The sequence below is a fragment of the Papio anubis genome, chromosome 1 (assembly GCF_008728515.1).
Source record: "Papio anubis isolate 15944 chromosome 1, Panubis1.0, whole genome shotgun sequence".
Lineage (NCBI taxonomy): Eukaryota > Metazoa > Chordata > Mammalia > Primates > Cercopithecidae > Papio > Papio anubis.
Window position 1 is genome coordinate 87,194,605 of NC_044976.1, and position 26,872 is coordinate 87,221,476.

Here is a 26,872-nt window from a genome sequence, read left to right on the forward strand (position 1 = left end):
GCTTGAGCCCAGGAGGTCAAGGCTACAATGAGCTGTTATGCCACTGCATTGTATTTAGCCTGGGCGACAGAGCAAGTCCCTGTCTTAAAAAAAGAATTACCAGATATAAGTTATAAAATAGCTATATATATTTACATACCTAAAACTATCAGTATAAACATGTAAAATGAATATTTTAACATAATTAAACATTTTTAAAATCCAAAAATGAAAAATGTAGTTGTTCTAATATGAAATTCAGTGGAAAGATTAAACAGCAGATTAGACAGTTGAGGAAAACTGAAGATTGGAAACTGAAAAATCAATCCCAAATGAAGATGGAAAATATAAAAGGGAGATTAAGAGATACAGAAGATGGAATGGAGACTCAAGAGGAAAGAATGAGAGGCAATATTTAAAGACATAATGGCTGCAAGTTTCTCGGAGATGAAAAATATCCAAGCTGTACAGTATTTTCCAAACGGGGTAAATATAAATGTATACATAGAACCATTGTGAAATGGCAGATCACCAAAGACAACATCTTGTTACTATCCAGAGAAAAGGGACTAAATGTCTATAAAGGAAAGACTAACAGCTGACCTCTCAATTGCAACAATGGAAGTAGTGGAATATGACCTTCAGAGTGTTGGGGGAAAAAAGGTTAACCTAGAATTACATAAAAATAAAATTATTTTCATAAGAATTACGGCATATATTTTTTAAAAGGGGAACGCTTGCTGCTCTAATGGACATTCTGAAGAATGTGCTTGAAGAAGAAGAAGAATGATCCCAGAAGGGTGACACAAGATAAAAAAAGGTTTGTGATACGTAAAATGGCAAACACCTAGGTAAATCTAAATAAACCAAAGAGATAAAAGAAGGAATTGTTGGATTTTTAGTTTTTTTGTTTTTTCTGAGCACAAATTCTAGATAGCAGTAGCAGGAAAGTCAGGATAGTGAAGACCAGAGCTACACAGTATTGTGTAGTCTTTTTGTTGTTGGAATGTTAAGGTATTAACTTTAGATTTTAGGTTCACTGTAAAATGCCAAGGCTATTCACTGTATAGTGAGTATAAATTCTAAACCAAAAGACAGGATGGTAGAAATGAATCCAAAGCACAATTAATATAAATGGAGCAAACTCACTAGCTAAAAGCAGGATTTATAAGATTAGATTTTAAAAAGAGAAATCTGGTTGTATAATGTTTACAAAAAGATACATCTGAAATAGAAGTATATGGAGAAGCTGACAGTAAAAATATGAGGAAAAATATGATGCAAAATCCACTCAAGCTAAAGCTATGGTAGCTTCACCTAATATCAAAGTAGATTTTAGACACACCATGAAAACCTAAATGTCAACAAGAGTAGAGAGAGTTTCTGTTTCATATCCACCTATGCACATAGCCTAAAGGTAACTTTATAAAATATTTTAAATAATTTTCTATATGAAACAGTTTGTGTACATTGAACCTTCAGAAGGCAAAGGTGTCATTATCACAGCCACTCATGTAGACAGTCTCTGGTGGTTTAACATCATTGTCATTCCCGACTTTGAATTTATGCGCTTCGATAAGTAATCATTGTTTTATGTTCATTTACACATAAATACTTAACAGTAAAAAATAGAACATACCATTAATACAGTGAAAAAATGTGTTCAGGATAACTAAGCCACACAAGTAGCATCACCAGAATACCTGCATCATCTGTTAACAGCAACAACAAACAATGGCAGGCTTTCAGTTCATTTTTGATGCTGGTTTTTTTTTTTTTCTTGAGACAGGGTCACCCAGGCTGGAGTATAATGGTGTAATTACAGCTCACGGCAGCCTTGACTTCCAAGGTTGAAGCGATCCTCCCATCTCAGCCTCCTGAGTAGCTGAGACTACAGACGTGCCACAACTGGTCTCAAACTCCTGTGCTCAAGTAATCCTCCCACCTTAACCTCCCAAAGTGCGGAGATTGCAGGTGTGAGCCACTGTGCCCAGCCCTGTGTTTTCATTAAAAGGTTACTGCGGGTGGGGCACAGTGGCTCAAACCTGTAATCCCAGCACTTTGGGAGGCCAAGGCGGGCAGATCACCTGAGGTCGGGAGTTCGAGACCAGCCTGACCAACATGAAGAAACCCCGTCTCTACTAAAAATAAAAAAATTGACCAGGCATGGTGGCACATGCCTTTAATCCCGGCTACTCAGGAGACTGAGGCAGGAGAATCACTTGAACCTGGGAGGCAGAGGTTGCAGTGAGCCAAGATTGTGCCATTGCACTCCAACCTGGGCAACAAGAGCGAAACCACCTCAAAAAAAAAAAAAAAGCTTAGTGTGGCCAGGTGCGGTAGCTCACCCCTGTAATCCCAACACTTTGGGAGGCCAAGGTGGGTGGATGGCTTGAGGTCAGGAGTTCAAGACTAGCCTGACCAACATGATGAAACCTCATTTCTACTAAAAATAGAAAGATTACCTGGGCATGGTGGTGTATGCATGTAATCCCAGCTACTGGGGAGGATGAGGCAGCAGAATCGCTTGAACCTGGGAGGCAGAGGTTGTAAAGAGCTGAGATCATACCACTGCACTCTAGTCTGGGTGACAAAGCGAGACTTCATCTCAAAAAAAGAAAGGTTACTGTACACTGTTTTTTTGTTTTTTGTTTTAATTGAAACATCAAAGCAGTTGAGAGTCCAGGAAGCAGGAAGTGAGTTCTCTATGGATGATGAGGCAGTCTGCTGGATGGCTTTTCAAATGGTTTTTCCAGCGACATCTGTCTCATAACAATGGTTGTCTTAGAAGTCTCTCTTTGATTTTATAAATTGATTTTATTTCCCAAGTCATTTTATGAAATCAGTATAATCTAGATAAAACAGACAAAAGTACATTACTAACAAATTTAATTTGTATTGATGCAAAATAATAAAGTATCAGATCAGGTTCAGTGATGTTTGAAAAAGACATCAAATTGGGTTTATCCCAGGAATGCAAGGATGGCTTAAAATTAGAAAGTCTGTAGTTGCCATACTAACAGATTGAAGGAGAAAAGGTAGGGAAAAGCTAATCTCATGTTTGATTTAAAAAAAAAATGGAGGCCGGGCGTGGTGGCTCATGCCTGTAATCCCAGCACTTTGGGAGGCCAAGGCAGGTGGATCACAAGGTCAGGAGATCGAGACCATCCTGGCTAACATAGTGAAACCCCGTCTACTAAAAATACAAAAAAATTAGCTGGGCGTGGTGGCGGGCGCCTGTAGTCCCAGCTACTCGGAAGGCTGAGGCAGGAGAGTGGCATGAATCTGGGAGGCAGAGCTAGCCGTGAGCCAAGATCACGACACTGCACTCCAGCCTGGGTGACACAGCAAGACTCCATCTCAAAAAAAAAAAAAAATTGGAGTGGGAGGTGGATTTCTTTGGCCTGATAAATGTTTTTTATATTTTTTAAAACCAAAAGCTAAAACCAATGACATTTCATATGAAGAAACATTGGAAGCATTCCCTTTAAAATTGAGAATAGGACTAGGATACCTGTCATTACTACTACTTTTCAATATTGTACTTTGCTACTGTAAGTGGCATAAGGATTCAAAGGGGCAAATAAACTGGCCAGTACTTGCAGATGATGTGATTGCCTACCTAGAAAACTCAAAAGACTGCAATTTGCCAGCAATAATAGTTTACCCAAGATACTGGATTAAGATGAAGACAAAAGTTGATGGTATGTTGATACACCATCAAACAATTACAGAGCATAATATTCAAAAAACAACTTTTACAATGCTAACAAACCAAGTTACCTAAAAATAAATAAAACACATACAAGACCTGTACAGGAAAAACCTTACTGGGAGACATTAAAGACGAACTAAGTAAACGTAGACATACCCATTTTATGATATGTCAGTTTTCCTGAAATTGGTCTGTAGATTCTCTGCAACCCCGATCAGAATCCCAATAATTTTTTGTGGAACTTCACAAGCTCACTCTGAAGTTCATGTAGAAGAGCAAAGGATTAAGAATAGGAAATTCCTAAAGAAGAAAGGAGAATTTGCCCTACTAGATACCAACACTTAAAAGGATATGGCAATTATTGTAGTAATTCTATTATGTAACTATATATTAAGTAATTAGATAAAATTATGTAGCTGTAAACATATAAGACTTAAAAGGTGTAGTATTGGTGCATATTAGAAATAGGACAAAAGAATCAAGAAACAGGCCCACATGTATCTGGAATTTTAACATGTAGAAGAAGAGACATAATTCAGTGGAGGAAGAAGTGTTACAGAGTTTCCTAACTACATAAATAGAGTTAGGAAAATTATTCGTGTGGAAATGTAACAACATTGAATTCCTGTGTCACACCATACATAAACATCTCATATTGAACAGGAAGTGTCAAAAGCAAAACATAAATCGTTGAGAATATGTTACAAGAAAACACTAAAATGCAAGAAAGATTGATATATCCAACTATAATAAAATTAGGAATTTCTGTTTATCAAAAGACATCATAAAGTTAAAAGATAAGGCACAAACTGGGCCGGACACAGTGGTTCACGCCTGTAATCCCAGCACTTTGGGAAGCCAAGGCGGGTGGATCACGAGGTCAGATGTTCAAGACAAGCCTGGCCAAGATGGTGAAACCCCGTCTCTACTAAAAATACAAAATTTAGCTGGGTGTGGGGGCACACGCCTGTAATCTCAGCTACTTGGGAGGCTGAGGCAGAGGTTGTAGTGAGCCAAGATTGTGCCACTGCACTCCAGACTGGGCGACAGAGTGAGACTCCATCTCAAAAAACAAAAAACACCTAGAACCAGAAATACCATTTGACCCAGCAGTACCATTACTGGGTATATATCCAAAGGAATATAAATCTGCTACAAAGATACATGCACGTGTATGTTCATTGCAGCACTATTCAAAATAGCACAGACATGAATCAACCCAAATACCCATCAATGATAGACTGGACAAAGAAAATGTGGTACTTACATACATGAAATATTATGTAGCCAGAAAAAGGAATGAGATCATGCCTTTTGCAGGGACATGGGTGGAGCTGGAAGCCATTATCCTCAGCAAACCAAACACCACTTTTTCACTCATAAGTGAGAGCTGAATGGTGAGAACACAAGGACACAGGGAGGGGAACAACACACACTGCGGCCTGTCAGTAGGAGGTGGAGGTAGAGGTGCAGGAGGAGAGAGGATCAGGAAAAATAGCTAATACATGCTGGGCTTAATACTTAGGTAATGGGTTGATAGGTGCGGCAAATCACCATGGCACACGTTTACCTACATAACAAACCTGCACATCCTGCACATGTACCCCAGAACTTTAAAAAAAAAAAAAAAAAGCCCAACCACAATGGTAATCAGAGAACTAAAATCAAGACCACACTGAGATACAATTTTGCACCCATTCAGTTGACAAAATTTAAATTTTGATATCAAGTGATGGAGTCCAACAATGTGTTCCCTTGAAATTGCTGTGGTAAGTGTAAAGAAGTAACTGCTTTGGAAAAACAATTTGGTATTATAAAGTTTGAACATTTGCATACTTTGGTACCCAGCAATTTCACTTGTATTAAAAAGGAACTGTTACACATGTTCACCAAGTGTCATGAACAAGAATGTTCATAGCACTATTTGTAGTAGCAAAAACTGGAACTTAAATTCCCATCAGTGGGAGATAATGGCTTAATAAAATATGACATATTTACACCACGAAATATTATAGATCAATGAAAAGTAACTGCAGCTATAGGGAACAATAGAAAAGAACAAAATATGTGAAAAAAGCTAATCACAAAACTACATACAACGTGATATTCTTTTTCAAAGTCTATTACCAAACAAAGTAATAAAACTTTGTTAAGTAAGAGAATGTTAAACAGAAGACGGTGGTTATTTGGTGGGAAGGCAGAAGAATGAGATCCATCGAAGTGCATTGTAGGATTAAAGTTATTGGTAGTAGGGGAAGCCTCCAGTTTGGTGATTTCACTGGTCTTCCCTTTTTCAGCTTTCATTCCCAAACTCGTCCTTATAATCACTATTCCATATATCTCAGCTCCCTGCTCCACTCTTATTTCTTTGTGCAACTTTGTTAAAACTTCAAGCCCAACCTCTTTTATTTATTTATTTATTGAGATGGAGTCTTGCTCTGTCGCCCAGGTTTGAGTGCAGTGGTGTAATCTTAGCTCACTGCAACCTCTGCCTCCAAGGTTCAAGTGATTCTCCTGCCTCAGCCTCCCGAGTAGCTGGGATTACAGGCGCCTGCCACTATGCCCAGCTAATTTTTGTATTCTTATTAGAGATGGGGTTTCACCATGTTGGCCAGCCTGGTCTTGAACTCCTGACCTCAGGTGATCTGCTGGCCTCAGCCTCCCAAAGTGCTGGGATTACAGGCTTGAGCTACTGTGCCCAGCCCAACCTCTTAAATTCATCTCTGCATCCAAACAACCGTGCTAACTCATCTCACTATTTTGAAGTAAGTATTTACTATTTAAACTTTCCTGTGTAGTTGCTCTCAAACTTTAGCATGTATTAGAATCATTCAGAGGACTTGTTAAAACACATCAGCCTCACCCCTAATTTCTGATTCGGTAGATGGGGCCTGAGAATTTACATTTCCGGTAAATTTCCAGGAGATGCTGATGCCTCTGGTTAGTCGTGAAACAAGTCTCCATAAATTAAAAAGACTAAAGTTTTTGTTGTTGTTGTTTGTTTTATGAGACGGAGTCTCACTCTGTTGCCCAGGCTGGAGTGCAATGGCGCAATCTCGCCTCACTGCAACCTCCACCTCCCGGGTTCAAGTGATTCTTCTGTCTCAGCCTCCCGAGTAGCTGTAACTCAGTAAACTCGGCTCCCTTGTCATGCTCATTCTGAAAGGTAAGATTTGTTAAGAGATGTTTAGTACGTGAGAGGCTAGACCGGTTATACCATTTAAATCATTTTTCTTTCTCTCTTGTACACATACACATGACAAGTAGTTGTAGTTGCGTTTGTGTAAATTAAATATGTCCTTGGTATTGTCAAGATTATATAATTTTTTGGAGTAAACTGCAAAACACCCCTCCTCCCTTTAAGGAATCAGCACTGTTTCTCTCCCATGTGTGAACACATGTAACCATAGAGCCAGAAAACCAGGATATCGAGCTCACCTTGGCACCAGACTTTCCTAGTGCACTTTTTTCTTTTTTTTATTTTGAGATTAAGTCTCACTCTGTCACCCAGGCTGGAGTGCAGTGGCGTCTCAGCTCACTGCAACCTCTGCCTCCCAGGCTCAAGTGATTCTCCTGCCTCAGCCTCCCGAGTAGCTGGGATACAGGTGCCCACAACCACACCTGGCTAATTTTTGTATTTTCAGTAGAGACAGGGTTTCACCATGTTGGCCAGGCTGATCTCGAACTCCTGACCTCAAGTGATCTGCCCACCTTGGCCTCCCAAAGTGCTAGGATTACAGACATGAGCCTCTGCGCCCAGCCTCCTAGTGCACTTTAAGTGTTCCTACTCTTGCTGACTTTTTGGACTTTGCCTATTTTTGCCTTTCTACTAAGATCTACTTTACTCATTGCTTCTCATCCCATATTCAGGTCACTGAAGTCATTGCCTGCTTGTAGTAGTAATGATTTTTTCACCTTTTTAAAGTAAATATAAATAGTGGCTGGATGCGGTGGTGCAGGCCTGTAATCCCAGCACTTTGGCAGACGGAGGCAGGAGGTTTGCTTGAGCTCAGGAGTTCGAGACCAGCCTGGACAACATAGCAAGACCTCGACTCTATTAAAAAAAAAAAAATGCTGGGTGTGGTGGCTCATGCCTGTAATCCCAACACTTTGGGAGGCCGAGGCAGGTGGATCACTTGAGGTCAGGAGTTCAAGACCAGCCTGTCCAACATGATGAAACCCCATCTCTACTAAAAATATAAAAATTAGCTGGGCTTGGTAGCATGTGCCTGTAATCCCAGCTACTCGGGAGGCTGAGGCAGAGAATTGCTTGAACCTGGGAGGCGGAGGTTGCAGTGAGCCAAGATCGTGCCACTGCACTCTAGCCTGGGCAACAGAGTGAGACTCCGTCTCAAAAAAAAAAAAAAAAAAAAAATTAGCTGGGCATGGTGGTGTGCACTTGTAGGCCCAGCTACTCAGAGGCTGAGACGGGAGGATCGCTTGAGCCCAGGAGGTCAAGGCTGCAGTGAGCAAGTTTTCACCACTGAGGGTGAGAGGGAGACTGTGTCTCAAAAAAAAAAAAGCAATTAAATACTAATATCTTATAATTAAGTAGTCTCATATATATTATCTCATTTAATCCTCAAGAGTACTCCTGTGAAATGGGTAGAGTGCAGTTGTCCTGGCTCACATGGTTGCTAAATGGCAGAGCCAAGACCAATCTCTTGCCTGGTGCTTTTTCTGCCTCACTGCAAACCTTTTTAAAAATTGATTTTAAATTAGACCAGTCAACAGTCAGCTTCCAAAAACATCAGATGAAAATAGATAAAAATTAAAACCTTTTTAAGGAATATTACATCAGTGGTATGGCATATTATTGCATCACATAAGGAGATATGTAATGTCAAGTATCTATTATTTAAGTTCAATCACATGGTTAAGGTGGATCATCAGAACTCTCTTTGTAAAGATGTATTTTTCCTTTGTAACTAGTAAGCAACTTGAGATAATACTTGAGATTATTTATTCTATTTCCCAAAAACCTTCCTTTCAGTGGTTTTATCCTTCCAATTACCTTCATCTGAATAAATCATTACATTGGTAGTTGCAAAATAATTTTCTAACTCTAGTATTCCTTCTGTATTGATTAGCAGCCATTCTTAGCTTGTTCTTTCTTAAGCTTTTGCTTTTTCTTCCCTCAATTTTTCTTGGCTTTTATGGTTGGTATGGTTGTGTATTACTGTGAATTCATGGATTTTTAAATGTATTATACTTTTTTCTTGGATGCTTAGATTGTCCCAAACTTCGACCCCATTGGTCTTTGAGTACCTCCTTGCTTTCTTAAACTAAAAGATGTTCCAGGCGCACTTTATACAGTTCCAAGCAAACCTAGAATTTTGTGAATTCAGTGAAGACTTCTTGGAGGTGTTGGTATTTAGACTGGCACTTGGATAGAAACTCTGTAATTACCTGAATGATCAGGGAGTCTGAAAGCTCCTAAACCCCTTGGAATTTTCTGGGTGATGGGAGCATCTTTTGTCCTAATGAGATGATTCTTGGCAGGCTGCTGAATAGCCTCAGATGAGGGCAGGTTGCCTCGGGAACCAACCATGTAATGAGAGGGGTTAGTCCCAACCCCCTACCAAGGTCCAGAGGTGCTGAAAGTTGATACCAATGGCCAGTGATGTAATCCATCCTGCCCACATAATGAAGCCTCCATAAAATCCCAAAAGGAGAAGGTTCCGAGAGCTTGCAGGCAGCTGAGCATGTGGAGATTCCAGGAGGGAGGTGTGCCTGCAGAGGCCATCAGTGCCCTTCCTACATATTTGATCTATGCATCTCTTTGTCTGTTCAACTGTATCTTTTGTAATATCCTTTATAATAAGCTGTTAAATGTGTTTCTGAGTCACACGAGCTGCCCTAGCACAATAGTGGAACCCAAAGAGGGGCTGGTGAGAGCCCCAACGTTTTGCCAAAGATATAGGTGACAACCTACTACTTGCAATTGGTGTCTGAAGTGAGGGGGGGCAGTTTTTGTGGGAATGAGCCCCTAACCTGTGGGATCTGATGCATATATCTCCAGGTAAACAGTGGCAGAATTGAATGATAGGACACCAAGCTGGTGTCTCCGGGAGAATTGCTAAGTGTGTGTGGGGAAATACCCGCACATTACAGTGTCAGAAAAGTTGTTTAGTAGTGTGTGGGTAGAGGGAAAAAGAGGTTTTTTCCTCTCAGAGTCACCTTTTCCCTCCTCCTCTTTCACCAAGTGCAAGCTTGAGCCTCCTGAAATGCCAGTTTAAATATTGCCCCAGAAATGCCAATGAGGATTACGAATAGAAGTTTATGCTTATGAAAGATGCCGGGGTCTCTGTGGCTAGAGATCAGCTGAATGGGGCTCTTGTAGTGATGCCTTACAATCTTGAGATTCTGATGAAGGGTGTGTGTGTGTGTGTGTGTCTCTGTGTGTGTGTGTGTGTATCTGGGAAGGGAAGAATGAGGAGGTGTTCAGGGGATCAGAAGATCTTTCAATAGCTCCACAATTGGCAGATGAGATTAAAACTCCAGCAACAGGAAAAGTCAGGGCCACTGACAATTGGAAATATTGGCATGAGGCACAGAGGCCTCTTGGCTGGATTAGGACCATATGGGTAATAGGCTGACCCCCACAGCTGTTCATCTTGATAATTAAAGTAAATCTTGCACCTGTGAAACAAAATTAGCTCAGAAACCAAACACAACCATTGGTAAAGTACAATGTTGCTTTGAACACAAATGCTTACTATCAAGAGGCATGTAGTTTAAGCAGCATTTAAGTTTGGAGGAAAGGCTAAACAATTTCTGGCTATTAACTCTTTGTCACCTGGGCCGATTTAAAGATAATTCAAAAACTCTCAAAAGTTCTCCTCAAGAAGCCAGATACAAGTTTTGCCTTTAAGTGTTCTCTTTCGTAACTGAATGGAATTATATTTGAAGGGTACAACTAAAGTTGGTCCTCAGGCAACGTCCTGTGAGGTGAGCTTCAATGGTGTGGTTCAGTGGAAAGAACACTGGATTGAATGACTGAGACCTCAGTCCATCTCATCTTTGCTACTACTAAGAGAGCTCGTGCAGATCTTCTCATTTCTCTACACTGCTCTGATATACCAAATGGGGAGACTGGACCAGAGCACTGAAGCTAAGATTTCATGAAACGTATAATCAAATCCTTGAACTCTCAGAGTAATACCACAGGTTATCAATGAAAGTGGCTTCCAGTGAATGTTTCAAATACCCAAATGCAAGGAGCCATATTCATGAAGACTTCAACTGTTTAAAAATGCTAACGTGTGGCCAGGCAAGGTGGATCACATCTGTAATCTCAGCACTTCGGGAGGCCAAGGCGGGCGGATGACAAGGTCAGGAGCTCGAGATGAGCCTGACCAACATGGTGAGACCCCGTCTCTACCAAAAATACAAAAATTAGCTGGGTGTGGTGGTCAGCGCCTGTAATCCCAGCTACTCAGAAGGCTGAGGCAGGAGAATCGCTTGAACCTGGGAGGCGGAGGTTGCAGTGAGCCGAGATTGTGCTACTGCACTCCAGCCTGGCTGACAGAGACTCCGTCACAAAAAAAAAAAAAATGCTAACATGTACAAAGCGGATCCACGTTATCTTCGTAGAAACTATCTTGCATAGCTCAGTAATATTACTTACTTGCTAAAACGTAGGCCCCAAAAGAAGCTGGCTTCAAGATCCAAGTATGCTCATCTCTCAATAAGGTGGGTGTCCACTTAATACAGGATTTTTCACAACTCAGGCGATAAATCACGTTGAATCACTAATTTACAATGTATTGTTTTCAAAGTATGTCAAATTCTTTTCACCCTAAGTAGGGCCTGGCCTGTAATCCCAGCACTTTGGGAGGCCGAGGCGGGTGGATCACGAGGTCAGGAGCTCGAGACCATCCTGGCTAACCTGGTGAAACCCCCTCTCTACTAAAAATACAAAAAAAAATTAGCCGGGTGTGGTGGCAGGCGCCTGTACTCCCAGCTACTCAGGAGGCTGAGGCAGGAGAATGGCGTGAACCCAGGAGGCGGAGCTTGCAGTGAGCCCAGATCGCGCCACTGCACTCCAGCCTGGGCGACAGAGCGAGACTCTGTCTCAAAAAAAAAAAAAAAAGAAAGAAAAAAAAAGTCTAAGTATTAGCAATTTTGCCACAATAAATAAGATTTAGTTGTGAATGAACACTCCGTATCTTGAGTGAATTTTAGTAGAAAATCATCCAACTATAAACTTCTATATTTAAAAGATGGAACAGTCTTCAAAGAAATAGACAAATAAGGACTAGGGCCTGCTCAGGTGAAGAAGGCTTGAGGGGCCTGAGCCCCAAACAGAATTGCTGCTGAGCCCTGCGCTTCTTTGCTGAAAGTGAGAATGTTCCAGTAGTCAGATTTAATGACTTCCCAAAAGGGTTATTAACAATGGATCCAATTCCAACCACTTTTACCCCTTTTGAGAACACTCAAGCATGTGAAGCCAGGGATGGAAGGAAAAAACAGGTCACAGTGCTACTAGTTACCCTTCGAATAGGCATTTTTCCTTATTTCAGTATTTGGAATTAAGCTGATTTAACCATATGGGTGGCTTACAGAGGATTTATAAAAACTAGCATTTTAATTCCTTTAGTTTCAAGAAATGCCTACAACAATGCCTCATTCTCAAACAAAAACAAAAAAACAAAAAAACAGCCCAAACATACCCTCTGACCCCAGACTAATCTTCAAAATCAATTCTCCTGATCCAAGCTTTACAAATGTATAGGCAGCAAAAAACAACAAAAAAAACCGGCCCAAGATGTTGACACGAGTAGCAAGGACCAGATTTTTCTTTTCCCTTTATCTGAATTTTTCTAGCTACCTAATGAATACATCAGATTTTTTAACCAGAAAAATGAACAGACTAAACAAGCCTATTACATCTTAATCAGCTATGCTGGAAAAAATGTGGGCCAGGCACGGTAGCTCATGCCTGTAATTCATGTTTTGGGAGGCTTAAGTGGAAGGATTACTTGAGGCCAGGAGTTTCAGACCAGCCTGAGCAACATAGTGAGACATGTCTCTACAAAATAGAAAAAATTAGCTGGGTGTGGTGTCCTCAACCTGTAGTTTTGCTACTTGGGAAGCTGAGGACAATCAGTTCACCCTGAGTTTGAGGTTATAGTGAGCTATGATCATGCCACTGCACTCCAGCCTGGGTGACAGAGTGAGAACCTTTCTCTTAAAATAAGCACAGCAAGAAGCTGAAATGAAAAAAAAAAAAAAAAAAAAAAAAAAAAGTACCAGGAGGGTAAGGCAGTAGAATCACTTGAACTCAGGAGGCAGAGGTTGCAGTGAGCCAAGATCTTGCCACTGCACTCCTGCCTGGGCTACAGTGAGACCCCGTCTCGAAAAAAAAAAAAAAACCCCCACCAACATACTGGTTATTTCTGGGTGACTTATTTATGTATTTTCCTAATTTTCTATAATGTGTAGGTACTGACCTTTATTAAGTGCAAAAATAAACTTTGGTAACTGCAGTGGTCACTGAATGGGGAACTTTGTGGCTAGTCACTAGAACCTGGGGAACACTAGAGAGCACCACTGTTCGTTAGTCCGTACGTGGAGACGTGTGATGCTAGGGATCAAAGATGTGTCCAGAAGGGAGATACAGACTGAAGCTTCCTTATTGCTAGGCCTCACGCTGGGTGGGACAGGTTCTCCCTGACAGGATTATTTTTCCGGTGTTCTCCCCCAGCTCTAAACAATACTGGGTGAGTGTCCTATGTTTTGTTCAAGGCAGAAATACCACTTGTCTTCATGGCACCAATACTTATCCCCACTCCATGGTCAGCAGAATGGCAGTGGAGGTCTGCTCTTGGCAAAGACCCTCTATGAACCAGAGTCTGACCCTGCCCACCAGGCCACAACAGGAGATCGTCTTTCTAATCTAGTGCTAACCTCTTTTCAGATGTTTCAGAACTGTGACACCTGTTTCCAGAGCAGTGCAGTTACCAGTGGTGATGTCTAGCTTGGATTCAAGTCCCCTGTAAAAACCACCTGCAGGCCCAGTAATCTTCATTTAAAGTGCTCTTTAGACCAGGTGTGGAGGCTCACGCCTCTAATCCCAGCACTGTGGGAGGCCAGGGTGGGCAGATCACTTGAGGTCAGTTCTAAACCAGTCTGTCCAACATGGCGAAACCCTGTCTCTACCAAAAATACAAAAAAATCAGCTGGGCGTAGTAGTGGGCACCTGTAATACCAGCTACTCGGGAGGCTGAGGCAGGATAATTGCTTGAACCCTGGAGGCAAGGCAGAGGTTGCAGTGAGCTGAGACTGGGCCACTGGACTTCAGCCTGGGCAACAAAGCAAGACTCTGTATCAAAAAATAATAGATAATAAATGAAATGCTCTTTAGCCTGTGAGTATACCAGTAAGCCTAACAAAGAATAAAAAAGAACCGGGGATATGCAGATTCTACAACATGAGATTTTAACATCCAGAAATTAAAATCTGTTGATCTGCTGCTGCTATTAATTTACCAGCATCATCTTCTCTGCTCAGTAAGTTCACTGAGAAAATCACATACTTAGAACATTTTAATGTCTGTCAAGCTGGTGCCTTTCAAAAGGTCCAAGCTCATCACTTCTTGTTTAATAGACATATTAATAAATCTCACATATGAATCCTTTCAAACTGGACACTAAATACGATGTGGATGTTAACAATGGTTCTCAAAAGCTTTTGCTCTTTCCATGAATTTATTAAAATAAAAAACTATGTATATATAAGTAATGGAAATAAAGCTTTATTAGCTGCAATGATTTGCATTATTTATAATTATGTATAAGTTAAATGTAACATATAATTATAACAAAAACTTTAGTTTTGAAAAATGTTTTATTCAAGAATTACATAATTTCAAATATCTTCCAAAATACAGTTTCCTAGATTGCTACAAAAGAAATTTGATAAGAAATTTAAATCATTAAATATGTTTCACTGGTATATATACATACAGAATGCCAAGCAATAGTATTCAGCCCTGGAATGCGTACCATGTCTGTTGTTTTTCCTCATGAAAGGCTCAACCCAGCATTTTGTATAGGCTATGTACAACAGGCAAAGTTCTGTATTCAAGAATTTGATGTTAGCTGCCTCAATTTATAGCTGTGGTAGTTTGTCCACTGGGGTGTCAAATTTGAAGTCTGTAGGAAACAGATCCGGGGCTCGAGGATAGATAAGTCTATAGGACTGTCTGATTGTAACATCAGCAACACCAGCAATATCGCCAATTTCTAAAAGACAAAAATCAAAACATTAACCGTCATTTCCATCCTACCTCCTTTCTACTACCTGCATTGTCATTTGTGAGATATGATTATACAGTATAAAGCGCCAAACTTAAAAACAAAACCAGAAGTGATTTCTAAAAACTGATAATGGAAATACATACTAAAAGGTAGAAAGCAGCAGCTAGGCCAGACACAGTGGCTCACGCCTGTAATCCCATCACTTGGGGAGGCCGAGTTAGGCAGATCACTAGGTCAGGAAATCAAGACCAGCCTGGCCAACATGGTGAAACCCCATCTCTACTAAAAATACAAAAAATTAGCCAGGCGTGGTGGCGGGCGCCTGTAGTCCCAGCTACTCAGGAGGCTGGAGGCAGGAGAATTGCTTGAACCCGGGAGGAGGAGGTTGCAGTGAGCCGAGATCGTGCTACTGCACTCCAGCCTGGTGACAGAGCAAGATTCCATCTCTACATAAATAAATAAATAAATAAATAAATAAATAAATAAATAAATAAATAAAGCATTCATAATGCTTAACCAAATATTGACTCAAAAAAAAAAAAAAGCGGGAGCTAAAGTCAGTAACCAACAACAATAAAAATGATAGCAGTAGTTACTACCTTACAGAGCTGTCAATGTTTTAAGGAGTTTAACTAATATAAAATATATGAACAGGGTTCAGGACTTAGTATTAGGAGTGTTATCTTATTATACTGGGTATCGTATTTACAACTGACTGCTCCTTTTTCTTTATAAATCTTTCTGATGATCACAAAGTACTCCACAAATACATTCTTGTAAAGAAATTCACTTTTTATTTCTGTGTTTGAAAGTTCCCATGCAAAATCTCCTCTAGCTAACTTCTGTTAAGAGGTCCCTATTAAAAACAAAATGTTACACTGTAAATATTGTTCTACAGTCTTTTTTTTCTACGTAATACATCGAGGTCAAACAGCTACTTATAGCATACGGAGATGCTTTTCACTGATACAAGCACATAAGCAAATATTTTTAGCTCAAATGAACATTTCTAGTCTATTACAAAATCCTAATAGATCCACTTTTACCCTTTAAAGTCACTGTCCCTTTTTTCCTTTCAAAGTCATTAAAAGAAATACCAAAGGACTGCCACTACAATATTTGGTTAAGTATTATGAATGCTTTATTAAAATGGATTTTTAAACATCACTTATTTATTTAAAGAAGGAATCTTGCTCTGTCACCCAGGCTGGAGTGCAACGGCAAGATCTCGGCTCACTACAACCTCTGCCTCCCTGGTTCAAGCGATTCTCCTGTCTCAGTCTCCTGAGTAGCTGAGGCACCTGCCACCACGCCCAGCTAATTTCTGTATTTTTAGTAGAGGCGGGGTTTCACCATGCTGCCCAGGCTGGTCTCAAACTCCTCACCTCAGATGATCCACCTGCCTCGGCCTCCCAAAGTGCTGGGATTACAGGCATGAGCCACCACGCCTGGCCTAAACATCTTTTAATACAAACTCATTTTATCACCTTTTCACACTTGATTCAAATCAGTGAGGTTTTAGTGATTTTCACTGTGAATGCCTGCCATCACTGTACAATTTGCTAATTTTAAATTTCCTTATCTCACACTGCATTACATTATTCTACATCTAAATACCAATAAATGGCAACTATTTGAATGTCAACTGCCTGCTGTGCAGGGAAGAGAAGAACCTTACATTTGAAGACGACTTTTCATATAAAGCTAAAAAGCAGAAAGCACCAAGATTAATGTTTCCATGTTCTTCATTAGAATAAACTTTACAACTAGAAATGTACCTCAAGGACAAACTGTCTAACTGCAACTTCTCAATTTTACTAAAAGACTCAAAATTTCCTTAAAACGTAAGTGAAGGCCAAAGGGAATGGATAATGGCTCCTTTAAATAACTAATGATTGGCTTCCTCTTTCTAATTATTCCTATCATTTATTATTTTTTCAACATATAGCCTAAGCTGAAGGCTGTTGTGAATAGAGTATTACAAAGTTATTGAGGCCAGTAATTCACTAACTCACTTTCTGTTTGTTTTTTGAGACAGTCCTGTTCTGTCTCCCAGGCTGGAGTACAGTGGTGCAATCTAGGCTCACAGCAACCTCTGCCTCCCAGGTTCAAGAGATTCTCATGTCTCAGCCTCCCAAGTAGCTGGGACTACAGGTGTGCACTACCATGCTGGGCTGATTTTTGTGTTTTTAGTAGAGACAGGATTTTGCCATGTTGGCCAGGGTGGTCTTGAACTCCTGGCCTCAAGCAATCCACTCACCTTGGCCTCCCCCAAAGTGCTGGGATTACACGTGTGAGCCACCACGCCCTGCCACCTTTTTTTTTTTTTTTGAAAAAGAGCCTCACTCCATCAACCCAGGCTGGAGGGCAGTGGCATGATCTCAGCTCACTATAACCTCTGCCTCCTGGGTTCAAGTGATTCTCCTGCCTCAGCCTCCCTACTAGATGGGATTACAGATGTGTGCCACCACACCTGACTAATTTTTTTGTATTTTTAGTAGAGACAGGGTTTTGCCATGTTGGCCAGGAGGCTGGTCACCGCACCTAGTTTATGAATTTCTTTACATGCATTTGTTTATGAATAACTTCTATAATCCTCAAACATTTAGAAAGGAGTAGTCACTTCTAAATTTAAAAGGGAGTTAGTGGGCCATGCGTGGTGGCTTGCGCCTATAATCCCAGCACACTGGGAGGCAGAGGCAGGCGAATCACATAAGGCCAGGAGTTCGAGACAAGCCTGCCCAACGTGGTGAAACCCCATCTCTACTAAAAATACAAATATTAGCTGGGCGTGGTGGCACGTGGCTGTAGTCCCAGTTACTCAGAAAGCTGAGGCACGAGAATAGCTTAAACCCAGGAGGTGGAAGCTGCAGTGAGCTGAGATTGTGCCACTGCACTCCAGCCTGGGCAACAGAGGGAGACCGTTTCAAAAAAAAACAAAAAAAGGAAAAAGGAAAAGAAATTCACTTAATACTTCTGGTGAAAGTTTTCCTACAACACTAAATTTAAACATGGTTTTAGAAGGCTGAACCACTTACGTCTACTCACTTCAGAATTTGTATTAAGAAACTGTAAAATACTGTACAAGATGGGAAAAAACCAACCTTAACAGAATGTTAAAGGCTGATGGCCAACACATATTTTACAGCGTGTCTATCTGCAGGATCCCATGCCAAGCAGTGAGAAACAAAGCATGCCTCCCTGACCCCTAAGATTTAAAAACGTAAGTTTGGGGAGGAAAAGAGTATGATCAAGAGGATATATTTAGGGAGAAAAAAGAACTTGTAAGAATAAAAGATGTACAAACTAAAATAATTCAAATGGGAAAAAAATTAGGTTTGTTTACAGGGTTATGTCTCTGAACATTTTTTTTTATGAGCAATTTAAAAGCAAAACATTTTTTCTTAACATTTTGATGTTGAGGAACGATGTCTTAAATGTGGGTTTTTTTTTTTTTTTTTTTTTTGAGATGGAGTCTTGCTCTATTGCCCAGGCTGGAGTGCAATGGCACAATCTCGGCTCACTGTAACCTCCACCTCCCAAGGTTCAAGCAATTCTCCTGCCTCAGCCTCCTAAGTAGCTGGAATTACAAGCCCCACCACCACACCCAGCTAATTTTTGTATTTTTAGTAGAGATGGGGTTTCACCACGTTCATCAGAATGGTCTCGAACTCCTGACCTTAGGTGATCCACCCGCCTTGGCCTTCCAAAGTGCTGAGATTACAGGCATGAGTCCCTGTGCCCGGCCAAATGTGGGTTCTTGCTATTTACCTGGTTCAAACTTAAAATGGAAAAATAATCACATGCTGCGAATTTCACAGTTTACTGCCACACTTCCTGATGACGAACCCTACCTTTTTGGGTCCTCTTTTCAGCTGATGCCTGTGAGGCCATGTAAATAGCTGCCGCTGCCACAGAGATGGGGCTCCTCCCAGGAACCAAGTCCAATTCCACAGCTTTACGGGCTATATGGGTAGCTGCCATCTGCACTTGTTTAGGAAGACAAAGATTGGAACAGAATCTGGACATGAAGTCCCCAGTTGTAATCAAATCCACACTGGTTTCTAGTGCTTTCAAAATAAGTTTAAAACACCGACCAATTTCTTTCTTAGAAATTCGTGATACGGCACATATTTCTAAAAGAAAAAAAATTAAATAAATCAATTCACTTAAGCCATATAGTTCATCTTAAAATCTACCATTTCTAATTATAAACATACATTCTAATTGTAAAACATTCAATCATGCCTTAAAGATAAAACCCTAATTCTCTCAGTGATACTCCCCCCCAGAGATAACTGCAAATTTCTCAGTTAATTTTAATGTTCATCACACTTTTTTTTTTTTTTTTTTTTTTAAAGACGGAGTCTCACTCTGTCGCCCAGGCTAACAGCAGTGGCACAATCTCAGCCCACTGCAACCTCCACCTCCTGGGCTCGGCCTCCCGAGTAGCTGAGACTACAGGCGTGCACCACCATACCTGGCTAACTTTTGTATTTTTAGTAGAGACAGGGTTTCACTATGTTGGCCAGGCTTGTCTAGAACTCCTGACCTCAGGTGATCCTCCTGCATCAGCCTCCCAAAGTGCTGAGATTACACGCGTGAGCCACTGCGCCTGGCCTAATGTTCTTCACTCTTTAAATGTAGGGTTTTTGTTTGTTTTTTGAGATGAGGTCTCACTCTGTTGTCCAGGCTGGAGTGCAGTGATGCCATCTCAGCTCACTGCAACCTCTGCTCCCCGGTTCAAACGATTCTCCTGCCTCCTGAGTAGCTGGGATTACAGGCGCCTGCCACTGCACCTGGCTAATTTTTTGTATTTTTAGTAAAGATGGGGTTTCACCATATTGGCCAGGCTGGTCTTGAACTCCTCACCTCGTGATCTACCTGCCTCGGCCTCACAAAGTGCTGAGATTACAGGTGTGAGTCACTGTGCCTGGCTAAATTTAGGTCTTAATCTTTCAAAATATTAACTGCTCTAAGGATTAATTCATTGCAAGTAAATTTCTTTAAATGAAAAATTGATATTTATATATTAACCTGTTGTAAGCAGTGTTATCAAGGAGCTGAAAGAAAATACTCAAGCTAAAGGATACCTCTTAGGCAACACAGTGTCATGTGTACATAAAATCCCTGCAATTATGGGCTATATAGCTCGATGAGATAAAATATTTGACCCTGTTATTCCCAGATGCAACCACCATACACTTTCAGAAGAAATTTAACAAAAGCTCTGTTTTAATTATAAAAACAACAAAAAAGATGATGATAAAGGCCATCACCTCTTCACTTTTACATAAGAAAACATAAAAAATAAATACTCACTGGATGAATAAAGGGTTAAGTATAGTCTTCAGCTAAACTGAGCTTTGGTAGTGTAAGTCAGTGAGCAACACTGAACAAACTGTCATATATTCCCATGTAACTGCAAACTGTATGAAAAATACCAGTTCTTTCAAAGCCTCCAACTGAAGTGTAAAATGCAAACAATACACCTCAAGAGAAAAAACTTCACTGATGCTTTCTTTAAATTTATTTTTGAGATGAAGTCTTGCTCTGTCGCCCAGGCTGGAGTGCAGTGGTGCGATCTTGGCTCACTGCAACCTCCGCCTCCCGAGTAGCTGGGACTACAGGCGTGCACCGCCATGCCTGGCTCATTTTTCTATTTTTAGTAGAGCCGGGGTTTCACCATATTGGCCAGGCTGGTCTTGAACTGCTGACCTCAGGTGATCCGCCTCGGCCTCCCAAAGTGCTGGGATTACAGGTGTGACTCACCGTATCTGGCCTTCACTGATACTTTCTAAAGCCTGACTCCCTCATCTACAGAGACTGGTGCTAGAAATGGAAACTGTTTTCATGTAAACCAAATGTGTAAATGGCCTACTTTGGTTTACCATTACAGGCCTGAAAGCCCACAAAATTTTAACAGTCCATCAAAAGATTTCACTAGCAAAGAACATAGTGGGCTTACATGGACTAAAATGAGTCTACGTGGGAAAACAGCCTAAAAGAACATTCTATGAATTTGCTGTCAAGGAACAAAATAAGTAGACACTGGCAAATGATGCTCAAGTGAATTACTGTAGTGACAATAAAGATGACTTAGCTTCTAAGTGTCAAAGCTGCCTGACATTGGTCTGTTTCTTTAATATGATGTAGAAAATGCTATTTTAGGCTGGGCACAGTGGCTCACGCCTGTTAATTCTAGCACTTTGGGAGGTCAAAGCGGGCAGATCACCTAAGGTTAGAAGTTTGAGACCAGCCAGGCCAACATGGCGAAATCCCGTCTCTACTAAAAATACAAAAGTTAGTCAGGTGTGGTGGCACGTGCCTGTAACCCTAGCTACTCAGGAAGCTGAGGCAGAAGTATAGCTTGAACATGGGAGGCGGAGGTTGCAGTGAGCCAAGATCGCACCACCGCACTCTAGCCTGGGTGACAGAGTGAGACTCCATCTCAACAAACCAACCAACCAACCAACCACAACAACAAAAAAACAACAAAAAAAAGGTAAAAACTTACCTTTAAATGTCCTAGGAACCCCTTCTTGTCTACAGGCAATATAGAGACAAGCAGAAGCTATAGCATCATTAGCTCTTCCCTTCAGGCTCTTCTGTTCATATACTTGCTTGAATAAATTATTCGTTCGATCCTTCAAAGCAGAGAAACTAAGTTTAACTCTATGTCATTTAATTAGCTGCAATATCGAAATTTCATGTGTTCATTAAATTATGCAAAGTCAATGCCAGAATGGCTTAAAGGAGGTAGACAAGAACTTACAACTATATTTCGAGGTAGATTGATTCTATCTGCCATGGTAGTGATTTCTTTGAATGCATTCATCATTGCCCGATCCGAACTGCTCATTGTTCTCCGATTCTGGTACTTAGAATTGCCAAATTCATCAAAACTTGCAGCTCCTGTACCCTATAGAACAGTTAAAACTATGAAAAAACGTTTTGGAAAGTATGAATAATGGGACACTTTCTATGAAAATATAACTTACAAGATCTGATTCTATATAGACTAGAAATCTGAATTGTGCATCCTGCCCATCTATACTAAAGGAATATGTAATTCTAACAACTGTTCAAGAACATAGAAAATGTGAAGCTTAAAGTGTATAAATAGAAATACGATACAAAAACCTGACAAAACCATGGAAAAAGGAAGTCTAATTTCACTTAGAAATATGATAAAAAATATCAAATACTAGAAAACAGAATCCAATAGCATATTAAAAGGTAGTATATCATGACCAACTGGAGACTGTTCCACAAGATATTATTAGAGAATCAAATAATGTAAAACACTATATTATTAGATCTAAGGAGAAAAATCATGATCATCTCCAAAGGTGCTAAAAAGGCAAATGAACAAAATTCAAAGTTCATTTTTGATAAAAACTCATAGGACACTACAAATGCGTACTTCTTTACATAAGAAAACCACTCTCCTCTGCCCAAAGCCAGTACAATTAATGAAGAAACATTACCAGCATTATCACCAAAATCACAAGACAAACACACCTCCCACTGCTACCATTTTATAACACTGATCAGAAAAACGAGTCAATTAACCAAGAGAAAAATCGGAAGTACAAAATTGGAAAGGAGGTGATAAACTATTTGCAGATAGTATCTTTATACACCTGGAGTATGCAAGAAAATCACTAAAAAACAGCTGCTATAAATAATTCACTAAAGCAGCAAGGTCAAAATAAATAGAAATCAATACCCTTCATAAGTACAATCAACCAGTTAAAAGACAAGGAAAGCAAATTTTTCAATTACAACAACGAAAATCTTGCAATAAACTTGAGAAACATGTGAGATGTTCATGAAGAAAACTTTCAAACATCTCCTGAAGGACACATAAGATACCTAAGGAAATGGAAAGGCATTATGAGTTTTTTTTTGGGTTTTTTTTTGAGACGGAGTCTCGCTCTGTCGCCCAGGCTGGAGTGCAGTGGCCGGATCTCAGCTCACTGCAAGCTCTGCCTCCCGGGTTCACGCCATTCTCCTGCCTCAGCCTCCCGAGTAGCTGGGACTACAGGCGCCCGCCACCTCGCCCGGCTAGTTTTTTTTTTTGTATTTTTTAGTAGAGACGGGGTTTCACCGGGTTAGCCAGGATGGTCTCGATCTCCCGACCTCGTGATCTGCCCGTCTCGGCTTCCCAAAGTGCTGGGATCACAGGCTTCGGCCACTACGCCCGGCCCATTATGAGTTTTTGAATACAAGATTTATTATGAAGAAGTCAATTTTCCCTATGTCAATTTGCAAATTGACCAAAACCCCAGTGACAATATTAAATATTAAAAAACAGGCCGGGCGCGGTGGCTCATGCCTGTAATCCTGGCACTTTAGGAGGCTGAGGCGGGCGGATCACCTGAGGTCTGGAAGTTTGAGACCAGCCTGACCATCAGAGAGAAACCCCGCCTCTACTAAAAATACAAATTAGCCAGGCGTGGTGGCACATGCCTGTAATCCCAGCTACTTGGGAGGCTGAGGCAGAAGAGTCGCTTGAGGTGGTTGTGGTGAGCTGAGATCACGCCATTGCACTCCAGCCTAGGCGACAAGAGTGAAACTCCGTCTCAGAAAAACAAAACAAAACAAAACAAGCAGTGTGTGGTGGCGCATGCCTGTGGTCTCAGCTACTCGGGAGGCTGAGGCAGGAGGGTCACCTAAGCTTGGGAGTTTGAGGCTGCAGTTAGCTATGATCACATCACTTCACTCTAGACTGGGTGACAGAAAGAGACCCTGTCTCAAAAGAAAAAAACCAAAAAACCCCACAGAAAACAGAATCCAACAGTGTATTAAAAGGCAGTAATATCAACCAAGTGGAGACTGTTCCACAAATATATTAAAGAATCTAATATAAAACATCGTATTAATAGAGCTAAGGAGGAAAATCATATGATCAACTCCAAAGGTACAAAAAATGCAAGTGAACAAACCTAAACTTTTTTAAAAAATGAAACAAACTTAACCTTTAAATGGAAAACACTAGTGAAGAAAATGCTGAAAAAGAAGAGCAATGAGGGAAAACTAGTGCTACTATATATTAGAACAGTGTGGTACGGCATTTGACTAACTGGACCAGGACAGGAAAAAATAGAAAGTCGAAAAATATGCCCAAGTACACATAGAAATTTATTATGTGATAAATCTAGCAGCTTAAAAATATTTCTATCTTGGCCACGGATGGTGGCTCACACCTGTAATTCCAGCACCTTGGGAGGCCAAGGTGGGTGCATCACTTGAGCCCAAGAATTGGGACCAGCCTGGGCAACATGGTGAAACTTTGTCTCTATAAAAAATAAAAAAAATTAGCCAGGTGTAGTGGCCCACACCTGTGGTCCCAGCTACTTGGGAGGCTGAGGCGGAAGGATCACTTCAGCCTGGGAGGGGGAGGTTGCAGTGAACCGAGATCATGCTACCGCACTCCCACCTGAGCGACAGTGTTAGACCCTGTCTCAAAAACAAAACAGGCTATGCAGGGTTCAGCATGGTAACTCATGCCTGTAATCCCAGCGCTTTGGAAGCCTGAGGCGGGAGGACTGCTTAAGACCAGGAGTTCAAGACCTGCCTGGACAAGAGTCTCACTCTGTCACCCAGGCTGGAGTACAGTGGCGTGATCTTGGCTCACTGCAACCTCCGACTCCTGGGTTCAAGCGATTCTCCTGTCTCAGCCTCTTGAGTAGCTGGAATTACAGGCGCCCGCCACCATGCCTGACAACTTTTTTTGTATTTTTAGTAGAGGTGGGGTTTCACTGTGTCGGCCAGGCTGGTCTCAAACTCTTGACCTCAAGCAATCTGCCCGCCTCAGCCTCCTAAAGTGCTGCAATTACAGGCGTGAGCCACCGAGCCTGGCCAAAAAAAATTTTAAAAATAAAAATTAGCCAGGTGTGGTGGTATGCGCCTGTAGTCCTAACTACTTGGGAGGTCAGGGAAGGAGGATCACTGGAGCCCAGGAGTTTGAGCATGCAGTGAGTTTTGATTATACCATTGTACTCCAGCCTGTTGCCCAGACAAGTTTTTGTCTTTTTTTTTCTTTAAAGATGGAGTCTCTCTCTGTCGCCCAGGCTGGAGCGCAGTGGCGCGATCTCGGCTCACTGCGACCTCCGCCTCCCAGGTTCAAGCAATTCTCTGCCTCAGCCTCCTGAGTAGCTGGGATTACAGGCACCCACCACCATGCCCGGCTAATTTTTGTATTTTTAGTAGAGACGGGGTTTCGCCATCTTGGCCAGGCTGGTCTTGAACTCCTGATCTCCACCCACCTCGGCCTCCCAAAGTGCTGGGATTGCAGGCGTGAGCCACCATGCCCAGCCGAGAAGACATTCTTGATATTCAAAGAATATATCAATATTAACTCATGAAGGCCACACTACACTCATTTTTTGTATGTATACAAAATGTGATTTATGAAAAAAAGGTCAGATATAAAGGCCCTGTAATTTTGATTTAATTTGGATTTAATTTGATTTAAAAGTCTTCCCCACTTTAGGATGGAATACACACACAAGTTAGCCTTCATTCACAATGATATTACTGGCAAATCTTATTAGACAGGTCAAGAGTCCCCACTGGTACAGTGACATACTTTTGCAAAGTTCCCAAACTCTCAGGTCTATGGTCATTCTGCAATTGGTATTTCCTGCCAAATGGACTTATTACCTTGCCAATCATGGTAGACAAATCTCCATCACTCAGAAGAGGATTCTGAGAATCTCCAACTCGAGATGGATCTTTTGTTGCTTTGTCATTGCTGAAAGTTCGCCATTCAGATCCCACATCGATAACCCGGTCACCTAAGAATATAAGCACATACCTGAATCATTTTGTCAAGATAAGGTTTACTTAACTACACTGTCCAATGCCCAACTAAGCCATTTTATTCCCAGGAAATCTCCACATGGACATCTAGGATCTAGCTCAAATATCACATTTCAGACATTTGCCCTAAAGCATTCCTTTAACTATTGTGCCAGTCTAACAATAATCCTCTTGAAACATTATGCTATGATATTCTAACTCTTGGAAGAAAAAGAATGTCAAAAGTAGCAAAGTACAGCTATTCATATGTGATGCAAAGGCAAACAATGTAATAATGATTAAGAACCAGATTTTGCACAAAATTTGCAACAGGCATGGGAAAAAAACAGAAAACATTTTTTAGAATGGTATTAATGCAAATAATTTCATATTAAAACGTCACTAAGTTTTGGTGGGAAATGCTTTGCAGAAAATAAGCCTAAGCTTCTGTTTCAAAGTAACAATTTGATGAAAAATATATGTGGCCAAATAATTTATACAGAATAAACTTCAAGCCTAGAATCAGTAAGAAGAAAGTCTGGTAGGCAAACTTTTCTCTTTAAGCCAAGAGGCAGCATCTAAATATATCATGTCAAAAAAAAGCAGACACAAGTAAACCGTATTATTACTGTTTTGGTGAGAAATCTCAATGTCTGGCAATACCTTCAGAGTAGTCAAAAGTTAACACTGAACACTTAGACACGCTACTCATTGTGCCCTTTTGTACATGTTCTCACTTAATCTTCACAGCCTTATCAAGGGAGGTACCACTTTTACTGCCACTTCACAAATAAGATGAACTAGCCTAAGATCACATAGCTAGAACTGAAATGCACACCAGAGTCTGTTCTACACTCCAATTATAAAACATGAGCTTTTTCAGTGAATTGTGATGAAGCTGAAAGTAGGAAGGAACCAGACCATTTCATCTTTGTGTATACACAGCAAGCAGAAAGAAACAAATGGCAGAAACCAGTTACTGCAGCAATAACAGTCAATTAATATAATAGTCAAGAGTGTGAACTCTGCCCTTTGCTGCTTAGCCTTAGAATATTACTTCATTTCTATGTCTTTATTACCTCAGCTCTAAAATTCTCCTTAACCT

The 26,872-nt window shown here is 40.8% G+C and overlaps 1 protein-coding gene across 2 annotated transcripts in view; it reads right to left on the bottom strand.

Moving 5' to 3' along the window:
- Nucleotides 1-14,526: 14,526 nt before the first annotated feature.
- The window catches only part of GTF2B (general transcription factor IIB), a 38,128-nt gene continuing 25,782 nt past the window's right edge, over nucleotides 14,527-26,872 (bottom strand). For both annotated transcript variants that reach the window (XM_003892157.2, XM_017944365.2), the window contains exons 3-7: nucleotides 25,630-25,763; nucleotides 21,734-21,880; nucleotides 21,476-21,605; nucleotides 18,813-19,094; nucleotides 14,527-14,943 (exon numbers count right to left, since the gene is read on the bottom strand). In XM_003892157.2, the coding sequence (XP_003892206.1) occupies nucleotides 14,810-14,943; nucleotides 18,813-19,094; nucleotides 21,476-21,605; nucleotides 21,734-21,880; nucleotides 25,630-25,763 (827 nt within the window). In that variant the 3' untranslated portion in view covers nucleotides 14,527-14,809. The remainder of the gene's footprint in view (nucleotides 14,944-18,812; nucleotides 19,095-21,475; nucleotides 21,606-21,733; nucleotides 21,881-25,629; nucleotides 25,764-26,872) is intronic.